Here is a 20,759-nt window from a genome sequence, read left to right on the forward strand (position 1 = left end):
TGCTATAAATTTTAAAATGAGCCAAATATAATAATAAAAAATTAAGTATAAAAATTATTTTGTAAATAATGTTGTATAGTTTGCATTGAATAGGGTTAAGTATTGTGCAGAAAAAAATCTTGTTCTTAATTGTTAAAAACTACGGCACTTTTTTAATTATTATCTTGAATCATAAAATCAAGATAGAGTTAAAGTGGCACAAAGTTTATAAATTACAAAACATGTTAAACATTCAAAAAAAATTGTTTTATACTTTTTTTTAAGTAAAATCTAGTCATATGAGGCTAATACTATTTCATTTTAAATAAGAATCGATGTTTGACAGCTTGTTCAGCGGTTTAAGCGAGTAACTGACGTATTTTTTAATACGTTTAACTACAAAGCTAGTACGCAGTCCGGTTTTATAAAGTTTACGTATACGCTGTTTTAAAAATCCTAAATTTAAAAGCAAGATCATTGAATTTTTGTTTTCGTATTTGAATAATCATGTAACCAGTTAGAATGCTGTTATAAATTATACAATGGAGAAGCAACACAATTCCTTAAAACCACGCTAACAGTATTAATTCTTTGTCCAAAAAACCTTTTTCTATAAAATTATTATTTTTAGTACAACTAGTTAATCATTTTTTTTTAGATTTTAATGCGATCAATAAACAGCAAAGTAAAATATTTTTATTTTAAAAAGTAGATGCTACTTAAATATTTTATACTTAACATTTACAACAAAATCAGGATCGCCACTCTGCGAATCGAAAAAAAAAAAACAGAGTTCACTACACACTATCCTGAATCATTATTTTACAATGGAACAACAAAACAAAAACATAAAAACTATAAGTATACCAGTAGATGAAACTTATAAAATCAAAGTGCATCTAAATTGTAAGATAAAGAAAAACTAATGACACAACTAGTAGCTAGTCGAAATATATAACCCGTTAGAAATGAAAACTCAGTTAAAGATGGAATGAAGTTTAAAATGAGTTACAAATAAAACTTTTACTTTTTTAAATGTTTAGTAGTATTAGTAGTTGAATATAAATACAAGCACGTAGTTAAAAAAATTCAGTTGTATATTTTAATGAATAAATAAGCGTAACTCCATTTATACTTAAAATGTAATTTAAAATTTAATTATCCAACTTGTATACAATTAAATACTACTTAAAATTATCAAACAAGTTTCCAGTACAAAATATAAAAATGCTAGTTGGCACTAAAAACATCACATGGATTAAAAACTAAAACAGAATAAATAAAAAGGGAAATATTTTCAGACAAAATTTTTCCGCTTGCTCCCATACGTTTGGTTGAAGTTGAGCCGCCAGCTGAGGTTGTGCAGGTTGGTGTCCGTCGTTTCGCTCAACTCGTCCAGAAAGCTGACGACCAAGTCCTGTTTGTTTGAAAACAAAGTTCAAATAAAAGTTTGAAAACATTGTTACGTCAATGCGTACCTGATAGGCGGTCTTGTGTATTTTCAGCTGCGCCCTCATCCCGCTTACTTGCGTCTTCCTGAACTCCCTCCTCCGCATTTTCTCCTCCTCCTCCTCCTCTTCGCATCTTCCCCACACTCCCTGAGTTTGAAAATAATATTTGTTGTTTAGATTTATAAAAAAAAAACTTTAAACTTGTCTCACGCCATTTAGGCTGAAATTTGTTATACTGCCTTCATAGTACGCGGCTTTGGAGGAACTAAGAAATAAAATAAAGTATTTTTTGTATTAAACTACTTACTTTGAACAAGTAGTGCATAATATAATAATAGACAAAGAACGTTTGTTGTAGCACTTAATTTTTATTTTAATAACACAAAACTATAACTTGAGTTAAGTAAAAAAAGCAAGGTCTTGTAAATCAGGGGTGCACGTTCAAATTCGGACAATTCAAATTTCGACAATTCAAATTCTTAAAAAAAAGTTGAAGATTTCACAACTAAAAAAGTAAAAAACATAGTTATTTTTAGTAATTTTCAAATACCTTAAAAAATACTTAAGATATGCAAAAAAAAAAGTTGCTTTTAGATTTTAATAAGATCTACATATATTTTTTTTTTGTCAAATCTATAACACTTTTTGAGATATAGTATTTTTAATATTTTTTGAAATACTTGAATTGTCGGAATTTGAGTTGTCCGAATTTTAATAGTCATGTAACCGTAAATCAGTGCACTATAAACTCACTTTTATTTTGTGTTTTTATATCTTAATATAAAAGGAGACATACTGGTATTGTCTTAGAAATTAAGTAGAAGTGTATCGAAACGATCTAATTTAATAAAGAGTTTCAATAAACTTTATACAATAAAAGTTTAAACCATTAAAAACTAGTTTTCGGTTGACTGAATTATAAAGTACTACTAGATTTTATTCAAATAATTAAAACTAACTTTTTTCTCTTTCTCTATCTGCTGATCATCATAAAACTTTCTTAACTTGAGTTCTAACAACGATTTGTCAAACAAGTTTTCATGAATTATTTGAAACTTTAAAATTTCACTGAATATGCTTCGTAAATCTCTTAAAAGTTTTCTGTTAGAAATTAAAATAAAAGTATTCGAATTAAAAAATTAAAAATAAAAAATAAAAATCTTACTTCAAAGTTTTATGTATAAATAACATATTTTTTATTTAATTTTAAAATATTTTTTATGATTATAGCAAAACATAGCACGTTAAATAATTATGTAATAATTTAGTTTTTATTTATTAATTAAATATAACCAACTAAAAATCATTAAATCGATTAATTTATAATCCATATAAAAATATGGCAATCAAGCCATCTAAATTGGCAAGACTATTTTATAATAATCTATGACAAAATCTTCAAAAATTAAAAAAAAATTAATAAACATAGTAGGATAAAACAGATTAATAAGTAAAATTTTTGTAAAAATTAGATCTTTGTTTTAATACAATTTTGCTTAAACTTAAAAACTAAATAAGAATCATAAAACAGTAAGTTGGTGAAAAAACTACGTTGTATCTTAATAATTTTCGCAGAAGATTTTTATAAAGGTTACTAAAAGGATTTTTAATCTAAGCTTGATTAGTATAAAAACTAAAAACACTAGTTAAACTTAAATCTAAATTTATAGAACAAAAATTAAATATTATAGGAAATTTTAATAACATAAGTGATCACTATAACTAACGTTGAGTTTCTATCCAACAAACATCGTTGCATTAGAGTAACGATGAAATCGCTGTGAGCCACTATAACCTGGTCAAAATCGCTACATTTTGTTAATTTTTGCTGAAATGCAGCCCAGCAACATTCAGATACCTTAAATTTAATTTTGATTAAATATATAATATTTCCGTTAACAATACGATTTAAACACAATAATTAAAAATACACGCTGAAGCAGTTTTATATCAATTGACTAATAGTAAATGATACAAAAAAGGTATACAAATATTTTGGTTACATGACAATTCAAATTCAGACAACTCAAATTCCGACAATTCAAATTCTTGAAAAAATAATTAAAATACTATATCTCAATAAGTGATTTGAATTTTAAAAAATAAAAAATACATATGTAGATCTTATTATTATCTACAAGCCACTTTTTTTCTTTTTTGCAAAATCTTAAATATTTTTCAAAATATTTTAAAACTACTAAAAATAACTATATTTTTACTTTATTTAAATTATATCTCAAAAGTTATTTATTTTTTCTCGAAAAGAAAAAAATAGCTTGTAGATATTAATATAACCTACATATGTATCTTTTATTTTTGACAAATACACATTACTTTTTTATTTGTGGCCGTTTCAATTTTTTTTTCAACAATTTGAATTGTCCGAATTTGAATAGTCGTGCACCCAAATATTTTGCGTACAAGAGTTTAAACACTTAAATCGTTATCGAAAAATTACTGCATATAAGTTTATAGTATATTACAACTAAGAAATTAGTTTTCTGGTCTTTATAAAATTCTTTTCCGATTACATTAAATCGCAGGTTGTTGTAATATACAAATGTACTTAACAAAAAACTAGGTTTATATGACAAAACACCTAAAGTATAAGTAGTTTTTAAACATTTTTTATAATAAACACCTCAAATGCAATATAGTAGTGAAATTGATGAACAAAGTTCCACATTTCTGAAGTCAGCAAATGGCACTCATGAAGAACTCCTGGAAGTTGAAAATATTTTACTATCAGTAATTTATTTTCAATTAAAATTATTTTGTAAAATATATATTTGAATTATAAAAAAAATTAATTCATACTTCTGTTTAACAAAAAGTTATATACCAATAAAAAATAAATTGTGATAAGCTTTTTTAAATAAGTATCAATTGACAAGTGTTACCTTTCAATTCACGAATTTCAGGCGATAATTTTCTAGTAAACTCCATGCTTTTAGACCACATGATAGTCAAGTTGTGCCTCACTCTTTTTGCCCTCCACAAAAACATGAACAACTTCAAGTAATCGTTTATTACTTTTGGACTTAGCAGCTGTATTATAAAAGAAACATTTATATAAAAAGTAACAACTTGGTTATGATTTATAGATAACTTTTAATTATCTCTTATTAAAACTACTATCAGTCAATTAAATAAAAAATATATACAGTAGATAACAAATTTACAACAGTTGATATAGTAAAAAAATCAGAACATTTTTACTTTTTATTTTGATAAGTAACTTAAACATAACCATAGTCATTTCAAACTATTACTTTTTCATGATAACTATATCAAATACTATACTCAACAGTTTGTTATTTATAAAAAAGTAGCTGTTCAAATGTATAGAAAATAGTTTTAAATAGTTTTAATACTATTTTGCTAAACTCATTTTTAAAGGCTTCTGATTTTTAATAGAATTATTACTACTTCGGATTTATTTAAAATAAAAAGATGTTGACAATGTTAGATAACATAAATTATGTTTATCCAAATTTAAATGCATTTTTAATTGTCTAGTAGTCTACAAAACTTTAAAAAACATTTCTGAACTTTTGAACTTATAGTATGTAACATTTTAAAAAATTTATATTTCAAACGCAGTAATAAATATAAAAAGTAATAACAGTGTTGATCGGAGGATCGACATGATAGTCCAGGCTGAAAATGTTCCACCCGATGTCGCCCTTGTTGCGCTGAAGTATTCTGAAATCCAACCTGTCGACGACGTCAGGGTCGTCGAACTGCGCGTTGCTGCTCCTAATAGCTTGTTCAAAGTGCGACTGGATGTTGTAGCGGAATATCTTCTCGCCCGGCTTGTTCAATTCGTCCCTGTTTGTTTATGATCAATATGTAAATATTTATGACAACTAGGTAGGCTCGTTTTAATTGTTTTTATTTCTTAAACATACTTTTGTTTTTTGTATAAGTTCACTGATATAAATAATTACAATGGAACACTTATTTTTTTATCATTATTTATCTTCTCGTAAATGTTACACATAAATTAAGTATAAAATAAACTTTTAGTACACATAAACGAACCGTTTTTAATTAATTTGGATTAAAATAGATATAAACAATTTATTAACTGCAAATAGTCCAAAAGGTGTCTTATGAAGTCTCCTTGACCAAGTAAGAAATATTTTCGCATGGCATTCAGATGCTCATGTAACTTGTATTTTTCGTTTAGCACTTGCAGTAGGTGGGAGCCAGTTGCTTTGTACGCCTGGTTTATTCGTGGAATCAATTCTTTCTCGATGTTCATATCATCTTCGTCTACATTTTAGTATAAATCTTAAATGCTTAAAGCTATATTTAATATTGTATTTTTATGGTAAAGTAGTAGCAGTTTTATAAAATAATAAAATAGTAAGTCTACTAGTAGAAATAGTACCTAATCTTAAACAAAAAGATGATTTAAAGTTAAAGAGTTTTTAACTAAACATGTTGTTTTTTATAACTTTAAGTTTTCTTAACTGATAGAAACGATTTTTTTAAAGCTTAGTTGAAGTAAAATTCATAGCTACAAAATATGCGTAAAAAAAATTAATAAAAAGTTAATATCAATACTATAAAAATATTATATATTTAATAAGAAGTAATACAATAGTAAAGTAGACTAACATAATTAAAATTAAAATATAAAAACGCAACATTTTTGTATTATTGTTAGAATTATAAGTATCTAATATCTTTTCAGCATAAAAAAAACAGAAACCTATAAAATCAGCAGTTTTCGAAGTGTCAGTGTTTAGCCTGTTGTTGACAATAGTTGAGTTTTCGTTGCAAACAAGAGTTAAGAAATTTATGGTCTTTCCAATTACAAGAATCTTTCCAGCAAGTTCCATAGAAAGAAAATTGGGAATCATATTAGCTTGCAATTTAAAACGTTTTGTCCACAACTGATCCACTCCTATAGCAGGATCAGAAAGCACGAAAAACTATAAAAAATATCAATTTTTTGACCTGAATGTACTTTTTTTAAATCTATAACATGTATTTTTTTTATACTGTGAATAAAATTCCGTATTTAAACTAATGATTAATAACTCAATATTTATGACTTAAATAAAACTATATATATATCAAGTGTTTCAGAACTATTTTCTAAAATAATTAACCTATGCTAATTCAAAATATTGTTATAAATCGAAATCAAATATTAAAAACAAACTTCCTGGCACGGATCGTGTAGCTTTCCGTTGTATATCCATCTGTCAACCATGTTGACGAGGCTGTTGTTGCAGTTTCTCACAAACAGTATGGGCTGGCTCACTATCCTCATGATTCTCCTGGTTATTTGCTGGCACTTGCTGTCTCCATGCTGGAGAAACGAGTGAATAACCGAGAGAATCTCACCACCTCGCTTCCCTGTACACCAGATTAATGAATTTCAGTAAAGTTTACAAAAAAAATCTTAAACTAGTTATAGAATTAAAATATACTTTTATATGTTTAAAAAAATTAAGTTGTTAAAATTTAGTAGTATGTTAATTAGTTTGAATTTTAACATTAATACTAGCAGGGTTATTAAAGTGAAGTTTTTCCTTTATTTTTTCTTATAACAATATTTGAGTTATAAACACAGTCTTATGAAACCTTGTGTAACTTTCTATATACTCTTAATGAAATTTAGACAAAGACTATATATACAGAGTTTCCACTAAAATTTCAAAAAAATTATAGGGAAATCCATAAAAATAGCAAATTTATAGGTAGATTATTGAAAAATTTTGCTTAAAAGATAGTGTTAGAGAACAATTATATTAAGTTTCATACTCTTCTTTAACTTAATTTCAATATCAATGTATATGTTAAAATTACTATACTTTTATTATCAAAGTTATTAAGTTTACATTTATTACAGAATGGAGTTTGATGTTTTACAGTCTTTATATATATTTTATAAAGCTTATAGTATTTAATGAAAACTTAATGCGATGGACAGTATTAAACTAAGTGTAAGAGTAGTATTCTAGTAGATCAATATAATAATAGTCAAGATACAAGAGGCATTAAGAAAAGACTTAAAAAAATAATTTTACATAGTAAATTAAAAAACTATTTCAGGCAATTGCTCATTTGCCTTTTCTTATATTATGCTTGCTTTGCAGAACAATTTCTGCATTTTTTTAAATTTTGATGTATCATGAGCAATACTGCATGGTTCCATTGAATACTTGTCATAGTCATCATTCAAAGTCTTGTGAATATTACTTAAACGCTGTTTTTTTATTTAGGCACTCATTTCTTTCTTGCTCAAATTAAAAACGTTTTTCTGCTTTTTTGTTTTTGGTTTTCTTTGATTCCAAATAAAAATTTGTACCTACTGATAGAGGCTTTAACTGATTACAGTAAATCTTTTGAAATCAAAACGTTTCTTGCTGTAAGTTCATTAAGATGGCTTTTTATTTGCCGTTTAGCAACTACATGACAAACTACAACATGTTTGTTCTCACTGATGATTTATTTTGGCTGAATCTTTGCTCAACTTATGTTTGAAGTTACTGATACTCTTAAAACCTATTACATAACTACCATCAAAATTGTGGACATACTCACCAATAACATCATCTTTATAGTTAAGAGTCATCAAGTCAAAGAAGAGTATTTTGATATCATTGAAAAGAAAAGGTATAAGAGGGTCACTAGACTGGTACTTCTTTAAAAAAGTCTCTACAATATTTGCGACAAATATAAAAAATGTAGTTTCAGTATAATAAACTTTTTATTAACAGATGACACAAGAGTATTATAACATTTACCATCTGGTTTACAATTTTTTTTTACTTTTCCCAACAAAACACAATTTTTTAACGTTTTGCCATATATTAACTGCTCGCTCTGCAACAGGTTTAGACTCAAGCCACTTTATATTACATTACAAAAAGGAATTTACATTCTTGTTAAATTTTATTTTTAAGTGTAGTTTTAATTTAATTTTTTATCGCTTGTTTGTTTAGATTGTTTTAATTCTAACGAGTTTTATTAGTATACCAAATTTGTTTAGCATTAGCACTTATTTAATTTTTAACATTTGATTATTACGTCATTTTATATCTTAAAACTTTAAACTTCAGTATGATTTTATTTCAATTTGTATTCATTCCAATTCAGTAAGAAACTATTTCTGATGAGCCTTACTACGAAAGTACTTAAAAAAATTTAAAGAAAATGAAATGTATTCTGTTATATGTTTTTAAAACGGAAGAGAAAACTGTTGTGAGCCAGTCACTTTAAAAATTCACTTAATTATTTTGCACTTTGAAAAGAAGTGCATATAACTTTAAAATATAAATAAAATTCATAAAACCATATAAATGATATCCTTTATATTCTCACAAAAAATTCAATCACCAATCAAAAAAACGTAATTTCTAAAGATATTCACATATTTTTCAATTTATTCTAGGGATTTCTCGGGATTTTTCAGAACATTGCAAATTTTAAGGATTTATAGGGAAGAAGGAACCCTGTATATATAAGTGTACTAAAACTTTGCTGTTTTTATTTTTGATCTATCAAAAAATAAAATTTTGAAGAAGCAAAAAAATATTAAATATTTATTTTTCAATTTTGATACAAAAAACATAAATGTATTCTATAGTACTTCATAACATAGATGAGTACTTAATACAGGTATATACTACTTTTATGCAACAGGGCTACAAAAACTAAACAAAAGTCATAATAAATGAAAAAAATCTTAAGATATTTTTTTAGTAAGCATAGTAACTGTTTATTAATAAAAAAGAGATTATATAAAACTAGTTCCTTTTTTTTTTTAATTTAAATGTTCTATTAAAAAAAAAATTACTTTTTGCAGATATAGGTTTTTTAACTTAAAAAACTACTACAGAACTTTAATAATTTACAACTGAAAACAAAAATTAATTTAAAATTACTCTTAATACTTAAATTATTATACTTATAAGTCCAGAGTGTTTGATTCGAACTTTTAAATTTTTGTCAACTTTTTTAAACTATTACATTAAAACATTCTAAAACAAATTATCTCTAGAAATACATTAAAAACATACTTAAAATTTTTTCATTTAAGTAATTTTAATTGTGATTACAACACTATTACTCACATACCTTTACAACTATCAACCATAGAAGCAATCCACTTCAATCTTTCCATGGGCTGCGAAGCTTGCACGTACAACTTCATGAGCGTCAGCTGCTTTATATTTGTATGCAAAAAACTCACCCAATTACTGTACTCATTTAGTTCTGATTCTAATGCTGCACACAAAGCCTGTTGGAAAGATATCAAAAGTTAGTCAAAGCGAAATAATGTACTCTGTCCTAAAATTTAATTTTTTTTTATTATTATCTAAAAACTCCAAAATTTAATCAACAAGACACATTATGCCAATAAGTATAAATATTCCTGTGATGCTCATAAAATACTAAATGTAATTTAGTTACACAAAAAGTATACACATACCTGACCAACCAAACCGTGCATTTTTCTTCGCTGAGTGACAAAACTTTGAATTCGGTTGTGGAGCCATCCCAGCTCACACAAACGATGTGTCAATTGAACATGCCTTCTGTCCACTGAAGTCTAGTTTATAAAATTTCAAATTTTTACAAAAGTTATTTCAAATTCATTGTTTATAATTTAATAAAAAAATATATATAGTAAAAAAAATATTAAATTAAAGATAGTAAAAAGAAGATTAATATTTTTTAAATATACTTAGCAAAGTGCATATAAATATTTTTTATAAACTTTGGTTCAACTATATGACTCCCTATTGTATATGTATTTGTTTAAACAATTTTTAAAAACTATATACACTTACAATATCAAATAATGTAACCTGATTAATTAAGCAATAAGCGTTTTCTCTGTGATTTAATTTAATATTATTGGTTTCAACTCCTTGAAATATAAAAAGTATTTGCTTTATTAAATCGTTTTCTTCTTTTTTCTTAGGATCTGACGCCTGCAACATTTGAAATATATAGTAAATGTAAATTGGGCGTAACAATTGTTTAAAATTATCATTAACACAAGGATGTACAAGATATTTACTTCTTTTTTTTTTATAATAAACAAAATAAATAAAAAATTAAACGGAAAATTTAAAAAACAATTTTAGTTGCCTCTATATTCATAAGAACTTCTTTGACATAAACTACAAAAAATTAACTAAATAAGTTACAATTTTTACGATAAAAACTGACCCTGTCTTGGGTCCAAACATTTTGCTGCTTGTAAGCGTTCGGTAAATGCTCTGTAATAAAAATTTTCAATTTTTATGAAATTTTTATTAAAAATAATTAATTTTTTCCAATCAACACTTTATAAAATTTTACATAGAGTATTTTTAATGTTTAACAGTTTTTTGTTATTTTAACATTTTGTATATTTTATAATGGAAAATAAAAAACTTGAACTAATTGTTCTTGAGGCATCATCCATTGTATTGGTGTTTGCATTTCTGCTTGAGAATAAGTTTGTGGCATCTAGAAAATGCATCAAATTTACTTGCTTATATTAATTAAACAAACTACATCAACAATTAAATATCTAAATTCATTTATAAACGTATTTTTCTTTTAATTAAAAAAGATAGTGGTGTCACTTTTTAAGTAAAGTATTAATGAAAAAACAGCTAACCAGACAGCTAACTTGAAGTTAAAATTAGATTAAGTCAACTTTATCTTAAACCATTGAAATAAATACTATAATGCAATTAGCATGTTTCAACTTAACATAATTTAATAACTTTTAAAGGCATACATATGTTCTTATTTTTAAACTGCATTTATTTATATATTAACAAAAATATTGAAATATCAGTCATATTTGCTTATAGTACATTAGTTTGTGAAATTGAAACAATGTTTTTAAATGTTATCATTCTGATTTTAATAATTACATTATAAATGCTTAATTTGTGTGATTATAACTTATTATTTTTTATCTCGTAAATAATAACAAGAAAAATCCAAAGTAACTTTTTAAATATAAGGGATTAAAATTGTGAGTTCAATAAGTTCCATACAGTAGACAAAAAAGACTTTTTTCCAAAACATTAATTTTTTAGTACTCTTTTTCACAATTTCACAGTAGTTGAATTACAATATTTAACTCTTTGTACTGTGCTTCCTCGTTTATCCGACCATGTTGGGCAAGCTTTTATGTAAACAAAGCCGGATAAGCCTTCGGCCGGGTAAAAACTAAATATATTTTTTTAGATAGTTTACATTATTTATACTCTGCAAAAAACACTAACTTTATTTTAATTTAATTTATTTATCTTTTTCCAACGGGACCAATGAACTAAAACAGACAAAAAAATAAACGAAACAAAACTTCAAGAAAGTTTAAAATTAATTACGAACACAAATTACACCGTAAACAGTTTGTATGTTTAACTATTATTGGAATTCGGAAGTTTTTCTAAATAAAAGAAAGAATAGAGGTTTCTTCCATAGAGCTTTCTAGCTCTATGGAAGAAATATAGCATTAAACTCACGGAATCGGATGAGTTGTGACACACTTACTGGTGTGTCTTCTGGTTGACAATAATAGTAGCTAAGTATTAACCCATTTTCTGCATGACTTCAACGTTAGAGAATGGTAAACTAGAAGACTTGGGAACAACATGTTTGTTTTACAAATTAACAAATAACTTTATTGTTCCACAGGCACTTAACAGGCGTTTATTTTCACCCTGTCTTTTGCCTTTTTGTCCAATCCGGCTAGTTGTGTAATAATGCTAAGGTATGTATGTCTTGGCAACATTTAATGTACAACCCAGTTTTATCGCAATTAATAACTTGATGTTCATAGTAGCCCTCGGTTTAATATTCTTATGTTTGTTATAGCGCGAAAACTATGAATTATAACTTAAGCTTTTTTTATTATGTCGTATTTAAAACTGCTTGCTTAGTTATTGAAATCAAATTAGACATGTATTTAAAGTAGAACAATGATTTTAGCTGAATTAAATAAAAATATACTTCTTGGCTGAAACCGGCCGGATAAATTAGGAAGCACTGCAATAAAAAAATAGATTTAAATCAAAAAAATCTTATTAAAACATCTTTTTATACTTATTTTACACGAAAACTTTATTATCTATAATATTAAATTTAAACTCTCAAATTTTTATGTCTATAGCTCAATTAAAATAGATATATTTTTGATAGACTACAAACTTCTAATAAAACTGACAATAAAACGTTGACAATCCTTACGTTTGTATCAAAAACTGTTTAGAAATTTGACTGTATCACAATATCTATGTAGAAATTTTATATTGTTTTAAAACAAACTTATAGTTTATACCTTAAGCTTTATTAGAAAAGCCAATGTTAAAGCTTGTAAAAAATGCTCTTATCCCATGCCTTTTATACTTTATCAACATAAACAAGTCAAAATACAATATAGATACGTTCCCATTTTGTTTGGAGTTTTATTAGTAAGTTTTATAAAAATAAATCAAATTAATCAGGGTAGCCTAAATTTTCAGAAAAAATTAACTTAAGCTACACTAAAACTTTTGAAAATTAATGTTATTGAGGTAGTCTTGCAGAGAGGAATGCCTGATTTATAGTATGAGGAAATTCAAAATTAGAAACTAGAATTTGCAAAAATTTTAATTTTTGTATTTGATAACTAGGTATAAAAGCAAAATCATCTATTTAGTGGTAAACACGCAAATAAGGGGAAATCGCTAATGTCATTTTTTATAAACATTATCATTTTTAAACAGTCAAAACAGATTATCTAATTAAAATTTTATAGATACTAAGAAAAACCTAAAGTATATTTATTTACTGGTTAAAAAAAGATAAAAATGTTCACAAAACAAGTTTCTTAATCTTATAACAACAAAGCTATCAAGGACTTAAGTTTTTGAACTAAAAGAGTTTCTTTGTGCTCGATCAATACACAGTTTTAAGGATCGAATAACAAAAATATTTAATTCATAAAATAAATATGTATTACACATAGAAATAATGTATTAATATAAAAAAAATCAGCAAAGAAAAATTCAAACTAGTTATACTAACAAACCAAAAATTAATATGGAAAATTGTGATATTGTAGAAAACTAATTTTATTTACTATGAAAAATTTTTGTTTTGATTATGCTAAAATTAGTGTATATTATATAATTGTACACTTGCTTTCTTGGAGATCTAAAGATAAACAAATAAAAATATGAAAGATATTAATAAATAAAAACACTATCTGTGCTACAAAAGTTTGTGTAATAAATGTTAAACTTCAAAAATATAAATGGTCTTTAAATTAATTTGTAAAACTTGACGGTCGAGTTTTATTTTAAAAATTATGATAAGCTACTCGGAAATGAAAAACGTTTTGAAGCATTTTAGATTATACGCAAGAAACACTATGAAACAGGGACGTAGCGTGGGGAGGGACGCTGGCGCAAGCGAAGCGTGCCACCCAAAAAAAAGTGTAATATCTTTATCCTTTATTGTCTATTTTTTCTGCTTAATTTACCTTTTTTCAACTATTTTTATCTAGTATTCGAAAAGTAAAACGAAATTTCGAATACCAATTAGTGAGAAGTTAGGGAAATAACCCAGTATACTGATTCGGTGCGTAATTGCAAATAAGCAACAATGTTGATAAAAAACTCCATAAGGAAAAATCTTAACTTCATAAGAATTTAGACTCAAACAATACGCAACTAATTAGTGCACTGCAGTAGTATAACCTTATGACAGTTTTTCTACAAGGACAAATGCTAACACTTTGTTAAGAAACCATGGAGCTAAACCTATTTTATAGTGATAATGATTTAAGAATAAACAAATAGTAGTAAAAATAGCAATAAATAACTGCTAATAAAATAAAAATAAATTGATAATAAGAGTAAAAAGTATTAACAACATAATTAAAAAATAATAATTAATTAAAATCAAGAAAAATAAATAAATCAATTAAAACAAATAATAAATAAACAGTTCATATCATACTGTGATTACAGTTTTAACCTCACTATACAAAAAGTATTGTTTAGATTACCATAAATTTAAAGTTTTTATTAAAAGTAGTTTTTTTTTTTTTAATAAAATTAACAAACAAATCAAACTTTGGTATTCTATCAGCCATAAAGTTTAAAAATTAATCAACTTTTGTAGCAAGTTATTTTTAAATTTCTTCAGTCACATCATGAATAAATTTATAGCAACTTATAACAGATTTTTTACAATCAATTTTTAATCTAAAATACATAATTGATTCATTTTAAATTTATTTACTTTTAAATCAAATTTTAAATGGTATTTAAAAAAAAAATTATGTTTGTAGTATAAAAAAATGCTATTCCTTAAAGATCTTAGAAAAACTGATTTTAAGATAAGTAAAAGTTATATTTCTTGTGAAATTTTAAAAGCATTGAAAAAGTTGACCTTAATATTTTATCTTTTAAACACTTTGTTTTGTATCAGAAACATTTAGTAAAATCTTTCCACACACTCAGGATAACTCAGATTTTATGAAGTTTTGGAAAACTTTAGTATGACTCAATAAAAATCAGGATAACTTAGAATAAGTATTTTTAAGCTCAGGCTGACTAAGGATAGATTTGTTTTTTTTTAACTCAGGGTAGATTTGGTGTTTTTAAAAGCTATGTTATAGAGCCTAGTTTCTATTAGTTTAAAAAGAATAGAAAATACTTTAAAAGAATTTAAAATGCTTATGATGACACATGACATTTTCAAACTAACTCAGGACAGTTATTTTGACTCAAAGAGTGGCGAAGCAATCCTGATATCTTCAAAGTTAATTGTTTTTTTTTTTGTAAAATGTGTATTATAATACTAAAAAAAGTAAAAATTTGTCTTCATTATACCAAAAATAATAGGCAAAGTAAAATTGTATGGAATGTTGCAAGTCAAAAAATATGTCAGATAGAAAAATTATCTGAAGTTCAAAAGCTTGAATTGAAAAATAGCAGACCAACATCAGATATTGCTATTACTCAAGACTGCAGTTCAAGTGGTATAAAAAAAAATTAATTTTGTTAATATTTGAGATTTTCTTCATTTGTTAAGATTTATTTTTACAGTTTTATATTGTAATAGAACTAAAAATGTAGAAGTTAAAATAAAAAATAGCTCTTTAGATTTCTTCTACAAAAAATTTAAAACTTTTAATTTTAATTATGAAGATTTAACATTTTTATATAAACGATAAAGATAGTATATTAAAAGCTGCAACAAACTAAAAGTATAAGTTATTTTGAGTTTAATACAATTCTTTTTTGTTGATATAAAATAAATATCGAAATTTAATTAGAATTTGCACAGAGAATAATGTTTAGAGGTATTAATTGTTATACTTAGTTGACTATTTATTTGTAGTTTAAGGCCATAGGGGGGGTAAGCCATGATTTTTAAAAGTTGATCTTATTTTATAGAATATTTTTTAAGCTTTAAGATGTTTTTTATGGTTTTAAAAAGTTAGAGTTATTTTTGGATATATGACCAGTCGAAGTCGAGCCGCATAATAGGTTCCCTATTGGAAGGGAAAACTAAAACAGCGAAAAAAGACTATTTTGTTTAAAATATATTTTTTGAGAATTTCAGTAAAACCAGAAAACCAGTAAAATTCAATAACTTTTAGTAAACAATTATATAATTATATAGACTAACAATACGAAATGTTTTAAAGTTACTTCTTACAGGATTGCCAAATGATTTTTGAAAATTTTCTAAGATTTTAAAAGTACACATTTTTGGGTCTATTTTCAGTTTAAAGTTAAATCTAAGGTGAGAAACTGTGTTAAGTAGTTTAAAAATATTTAAAAGGTACTGTAAATCTATTTTAAATGTGTTTTTTTTAAATAATAACTTTTGATGATGACAAAAAAAAATTTATCTATATGATAGATTTGTTGTGTCAAATCGAAATTTTACTACTTAACATGTCAAAAATTCCAGATATTTAAAGTGATTTTCGTTAAGTTTTAAAAAATTCTAGGTTTTTCAAGGTTTTTTCAAGTTTCCAGGTTTTTTGGCAACCCTGTACAAAGTGTTGATTTTAGTGTGCAAGAATTTAGTTTAAAATTGGTTACGATTAAATTGAGATTTAGTAAACTGTTTATAGAGTTGATTTTTAAGCACAATTACTAATTTTAACGACTTTTAAGAATTGTAATATATACTGATAAAATTATTTTGCTAATTAACTAACTAAAACAGATATTTCAAATTGGCATTTTACAACTAAATATCAAACAAGAAATAAAAAAACAAATGAAAATCTAAAAACTTATTGTAATTATTTAAAATGACTAACTTGAAGTAGTGTAGTTGACATTTTGATTTCTAATACTGCTCTTGTAGGAGTGATTTTTAGGAATCATATCATTATCTATACTGTGTAGTGGAGTTGATGTAAGCATGTTTTCAACTTTATATTCTCGATGAGACCGATGACTAAACTGTTGATTAATTCACTACATCAACATCAAATTAGTCATATCTTTTTTTTAGTATTATATGAACACATTTAGCTTGTTTTAAGAGCATCAATTAAAGTTCTCAATATTTATTTAGGGAGATAGATACAAACGAATTAGTTAAAAAGTTCTTTCATAAAATAAATTTGACTCAGTTTCAATGAGCTATAATTTCAATAATCTATAATCAAATTTTGTTTGAATGATAATTTAGTTGTAAATGAGGGTCTTATTAATCTCATTGATTAATTCTATGAAACATTGTTTTATAAAAGATTTCTTGAATTAATAACTTAAAATAAAATATACTAAAAAAGTCAAATATTTTAAATACAATTATAAAATACCTGCTTGTTTCCTTTGTTGTGCAGTTTTTTTAGAAGATATAAAACTGCAGTTTTGTTTACAATTGACGTATTGTTTTTAAAACGACTGTATATCAGCTCAAACTGGTGCAACTTTTCAACTGGAACTGTAAACAAAAAAGGATTTCAAAATTTCAAAACCTAAAGAAGCTTTTAAATTGTTTGATATTATTAATAAAATTAATATTTTTTGATATTTTAAATTATAGCTTTAGTGATTTAATTTAAATTATGATTTTTCAACAAATTTGAATTTTTATCAGCAGTAAATATTAATAAAGATATAGTGCAGTACAGACAAGTTTAAAGGGAAATTTTATATGTTAAAACAAAAAAATAAACTTTAAAAAAAAATTAATATTAAGTGGAGATTATTTAAGTGGCAATAAACAACTGTCTGAAATTGGTTCAATTAAAATAATATATAACTATTATTAAACCAAAATAACTACATGATTAGTTATTTTTAACAGACATCATTTTAAGTAGTATAATCAAGTTTAGCAATAGTAGATCAAATAAATAATTATGAAAATTGGGATAAAATTTCTAATGTCTTAATAAAACATTTTGCTTAAAAATTTAACTTTTCATGAATACATAGAAAAGACTAAAGATAAATAAATTTAATGTCTTAATTTAATATAAGATTATCACTTTAATAAATCATAGTTAAAACTATGAATATATGTTTCATTAAAACACATAAATATAAGTTTATAACGTTACAAACTTAACAAAAGTTTAAAATCATTAGCTAAACAACAAAACTTTATACTGGCATACAATTTTTTTTTTGTTACATCAATTTAGATTGAAACACTAAAAAACATTTAAACAAACAAAAAAAATAAAAATAAAAAGTTCCTAAACAACTAACGCCTTTGTCTCATGCTCTTTTTTACTTCATCTTCCTTTATGCTTCTTTTGTCACCAGAAGTTTTAGTGAGAAACCTTAAAGCAACTTTTTTTGCCTCATCTAGTTTTTCTAGGGAAAATAATAAGTTATTTGTGGAAAATACATTTTTATTTTAATATCTTCTTCTACTATTATCAATGCATCTTCCTTATAATATAACATACTTTTGAAAAAATACACTTAAGAAGTTTTTATATGAAACGGTTGAAATAACTTTTGTACTAAAAATTTATACATGTATACATTTTAATAGTATCTTTTATCAAATATCTTTATTAAAAAGTATATAACCTAAAAATAAAATTAATGTATTTTAAATAAACTAACAGCTTTATTTATTTCCTATTTATAGAACATCTAAATTTTTTAACATTGGGAAAAATAAATTACATTGCCATTTGCCATTTGATGGTTGAACAAATTGGAAAATATACAAATGTAACTTTTATTTAAACATTCGAGCTATGTTTTTTTATAGAGCATAAAAATATTTACCTTTATTATGAGGGTCTTCTACCAAATACTTACAAAGCTGTTCAATCAAAGACTCTACTTTAGCAGGTTCTTTTTTATAAGTATCCATCTTTATTGTGCAAATATTTATTAATAGTTTACCTGGTTATTACTTGTTTTACATTTTGGGACGAAAAACAAATTTTTACTATTAACAAGATATACTTAAAAATTTTTCAAATTTACCAAAATTTAATTTAACTATATTAGGATTTTTTTTTTAATACTATATTCCTTAATATACCATAAAATGTAACCATGCCCGAAAAGTCAATATCTTGTAAACTCTTTGCAATTCATTTTATAGGTATGCATTTGTTATTGATTTAATTTATAAAGAATAATATGTTTTAGTTACTCCGGTTAAAATAAAAATTATTTAAAATAATAAGAAACAGCAAAAAACTTAAGCTAACACTTTTTAAGGAAAAAAGCTTGCTTAAGTGTTTGAAAAACAAAAAAAAAATTTAAAGTCCAGTGTTTTTTGTACACAATAAAGTGTAGTGCAGTTCAAATCATAAATAGAAAATGCATAGAAACACATTATATATAAAAATTTCAAGTATATACATAAAATGTATTTTGCTATTATCATAGTTATTAATGACGTTTATTATGATATCAAGTTTCCTTTGAAGCAAAACCTATAACTTTATTAGAGTTTAAGCTTAACTTTTTTTAATTCCTACTTACTTATTTATTTACTTACTTGTAAACTGTATATTTTACTTCAAAATTGTTGATCACCTTATTCACAAAAAAAGATCAAAACACAATTTTACATAAGTCAATAAACAAAAAATTTCAAAGACCCAAAACTGTACTATATGTAAATAAGCATACTAGTTTATAACTTTTATGTAGCAGCACAGCTCTTTTAAAACCTTTGAAACAAGATACTTAAGAAAACCAAAGAAGGTGATAGGAATCAAAATGAAATAATCTAACTAAATTTATCTTTTTGATTTTACATTGTTGTACTTAGTATTTTCCTTGTTTTGCAGGTTGCCACACACTAAGGCAGCAAAAATTTAGGACAAAACAGGCTAGTTTAAAATTTATGAAAAACTTGATTGACTTAACCAAACTTTTAGTATTTTTTTATAAAACTCAGGCTAGTTTTTGGATTCAACTTTTTCTTTGTGTGATTGAAAATTGTTTTGTTAATATTTTGGTACTTTTAGATATTTAATCTTGATTATTATTAATATTTTCTAACTTTAATTCAATTTATATTTTAGATTTTTTTAAACTCAGGCTGACTTATGTTAGTCTGATATAAATCAAGCTAGTTTTTGGTCATTCAGGCTGTCTTTATTTCCTTAAAGATTTGCAACCCTAATTGTTTTCTTTATTGCTTTATACACCACATACTTAATTATGTTGGCACAATCCTTATAAGTAGTGATCTACTGGATCAACTATTTAGGATCTGACCAGATCCGGATCATATTTTTAAATTAGGATCTGGCCGGATCTGGATCTGCTTTTTCAAATTAAGATCCTACCAGATCCAAATCCGGATATTTTTCAATTTATGATTGGCAGGATCTAGATACTAAACGTTTTAAGTTGTATGATGTAGTTTAAATAGAGAACAAACATAATGCACCTTAATGAATATAGCTAGTAACTCAGTTAAAGAAAGTCAGTCTAAATTAAATTATTTGTAAAAAATAAGCTTTGATTAAGTTAAAATAAAACTGTTGACCTGAGTGACGTTAAGCTGTCCTGATTCATCCAGAGTTAAATAATCTTATAATAATATATTTTAAAAATTAAGAAAAAAGGCTAACAAAATTTATATAATCAATAAAAATCTGGTTTCTGAAAAAATTATTACATCAATTAAAAATATTGTAACTAGAACAACTATATTTTATCAAAGACCTAGAAAAAAAAAAGTAATGTATTAAAAAAATTATAAACTATTCTGAGTTTAAAAAAAAGGCTGGAGTAATCCAGTTTTTTTTTTAATTTCTAATTAGCCTGATTTATCCTGAAAGTTTTAAAAATTGCAAACTGTCCTGAGTTATCCTGAGTGTGTGGCAAACATGGAAATAGT

At 24.9% G+C, this 20,759-nt stretch overlaps 1 protein-coding gene across 1 annotated transcript; it reads right to left on the minus strand.

The window, feature by feature from the left end:
• Positions 1–1,039: 1,039 nt before the first annotated feature.
• LOC145828636 (gamma-tubulin complex component 3 homolog) lies at positions 1,040–18,792 on the minus strand. Its single transcript, XM_082936394.1, has 19 exons — positions 18,677–18,792; positions 18,143–18,250; positions 17,245–17,369; positions 16,735–16,879; positions 10,839–10,913; positions 10,632–10,681; positions 10,265–10,390; positions 9,886–10,005; positions 9,531–9,693; positions 6,607–6,803; positions 6,151–6,373; positions 5,522–5,708; positions 5,057–5,261; positions 4,331–4,478; positions 4,072–4,151; positions 3,158–3,288; positions 2,390–2,531; positions 1,458–1,577; positions 1,040–1,396 (listed from the first exon to the last, which is right to left on the minus strand). The coding sequence occupies exons 1-19, from the start codon at positions 18,762–18,764 to the stop codon at positions 1,277–1,279; spliced, it is 2,553 nt and encodes an 850-aa protein (XP_082792520.1). The 5' UTR covers positions 18,765–18,792; the 3' UTR covers positions 1,040–1,276.
• Positions 18,793–20,759: the final 1,967 nt, after the last annotated feature.

This window comes from Thalia democratica, chromosome 1 (genome assembly GCF_965202585.1).
Source record: "Thalia democratica chromosome 1, ktThaDemo2.hap1.1, whole genome shotgun sequence".
NCBI classification, from domain to species: Eukaryota; Metazoa; Chordata; class Thaliacea; order Salpida; family Salpidae; genus Thalia; species Thalia democratica.

Bases quoted from the DNA above. Each gene is read 5' to 3' on its own strand.
- LOC145828636 (XM_082936394.1), bottom strand. From the start codon at position 18,764: ATGGATACTTATAAAAAAGAACCTGCTAAAGTAGAGTCTTTGATTGAA. The intron at 9,694-9,885 runs GTATGTGTATAC...TCTTTCCAACAG, and splicing joins TGCACGGTTTGGTTGGTCAG to GCTTTGTGTGCAGCATTAGA. The intron at 3,289-4,071 runs GTGTTTATTATA...ATTAAATTTAAG, and splicing joins ACTACTATATTGCATTTGAG to GTATCTGAATGTTGCTGGGC.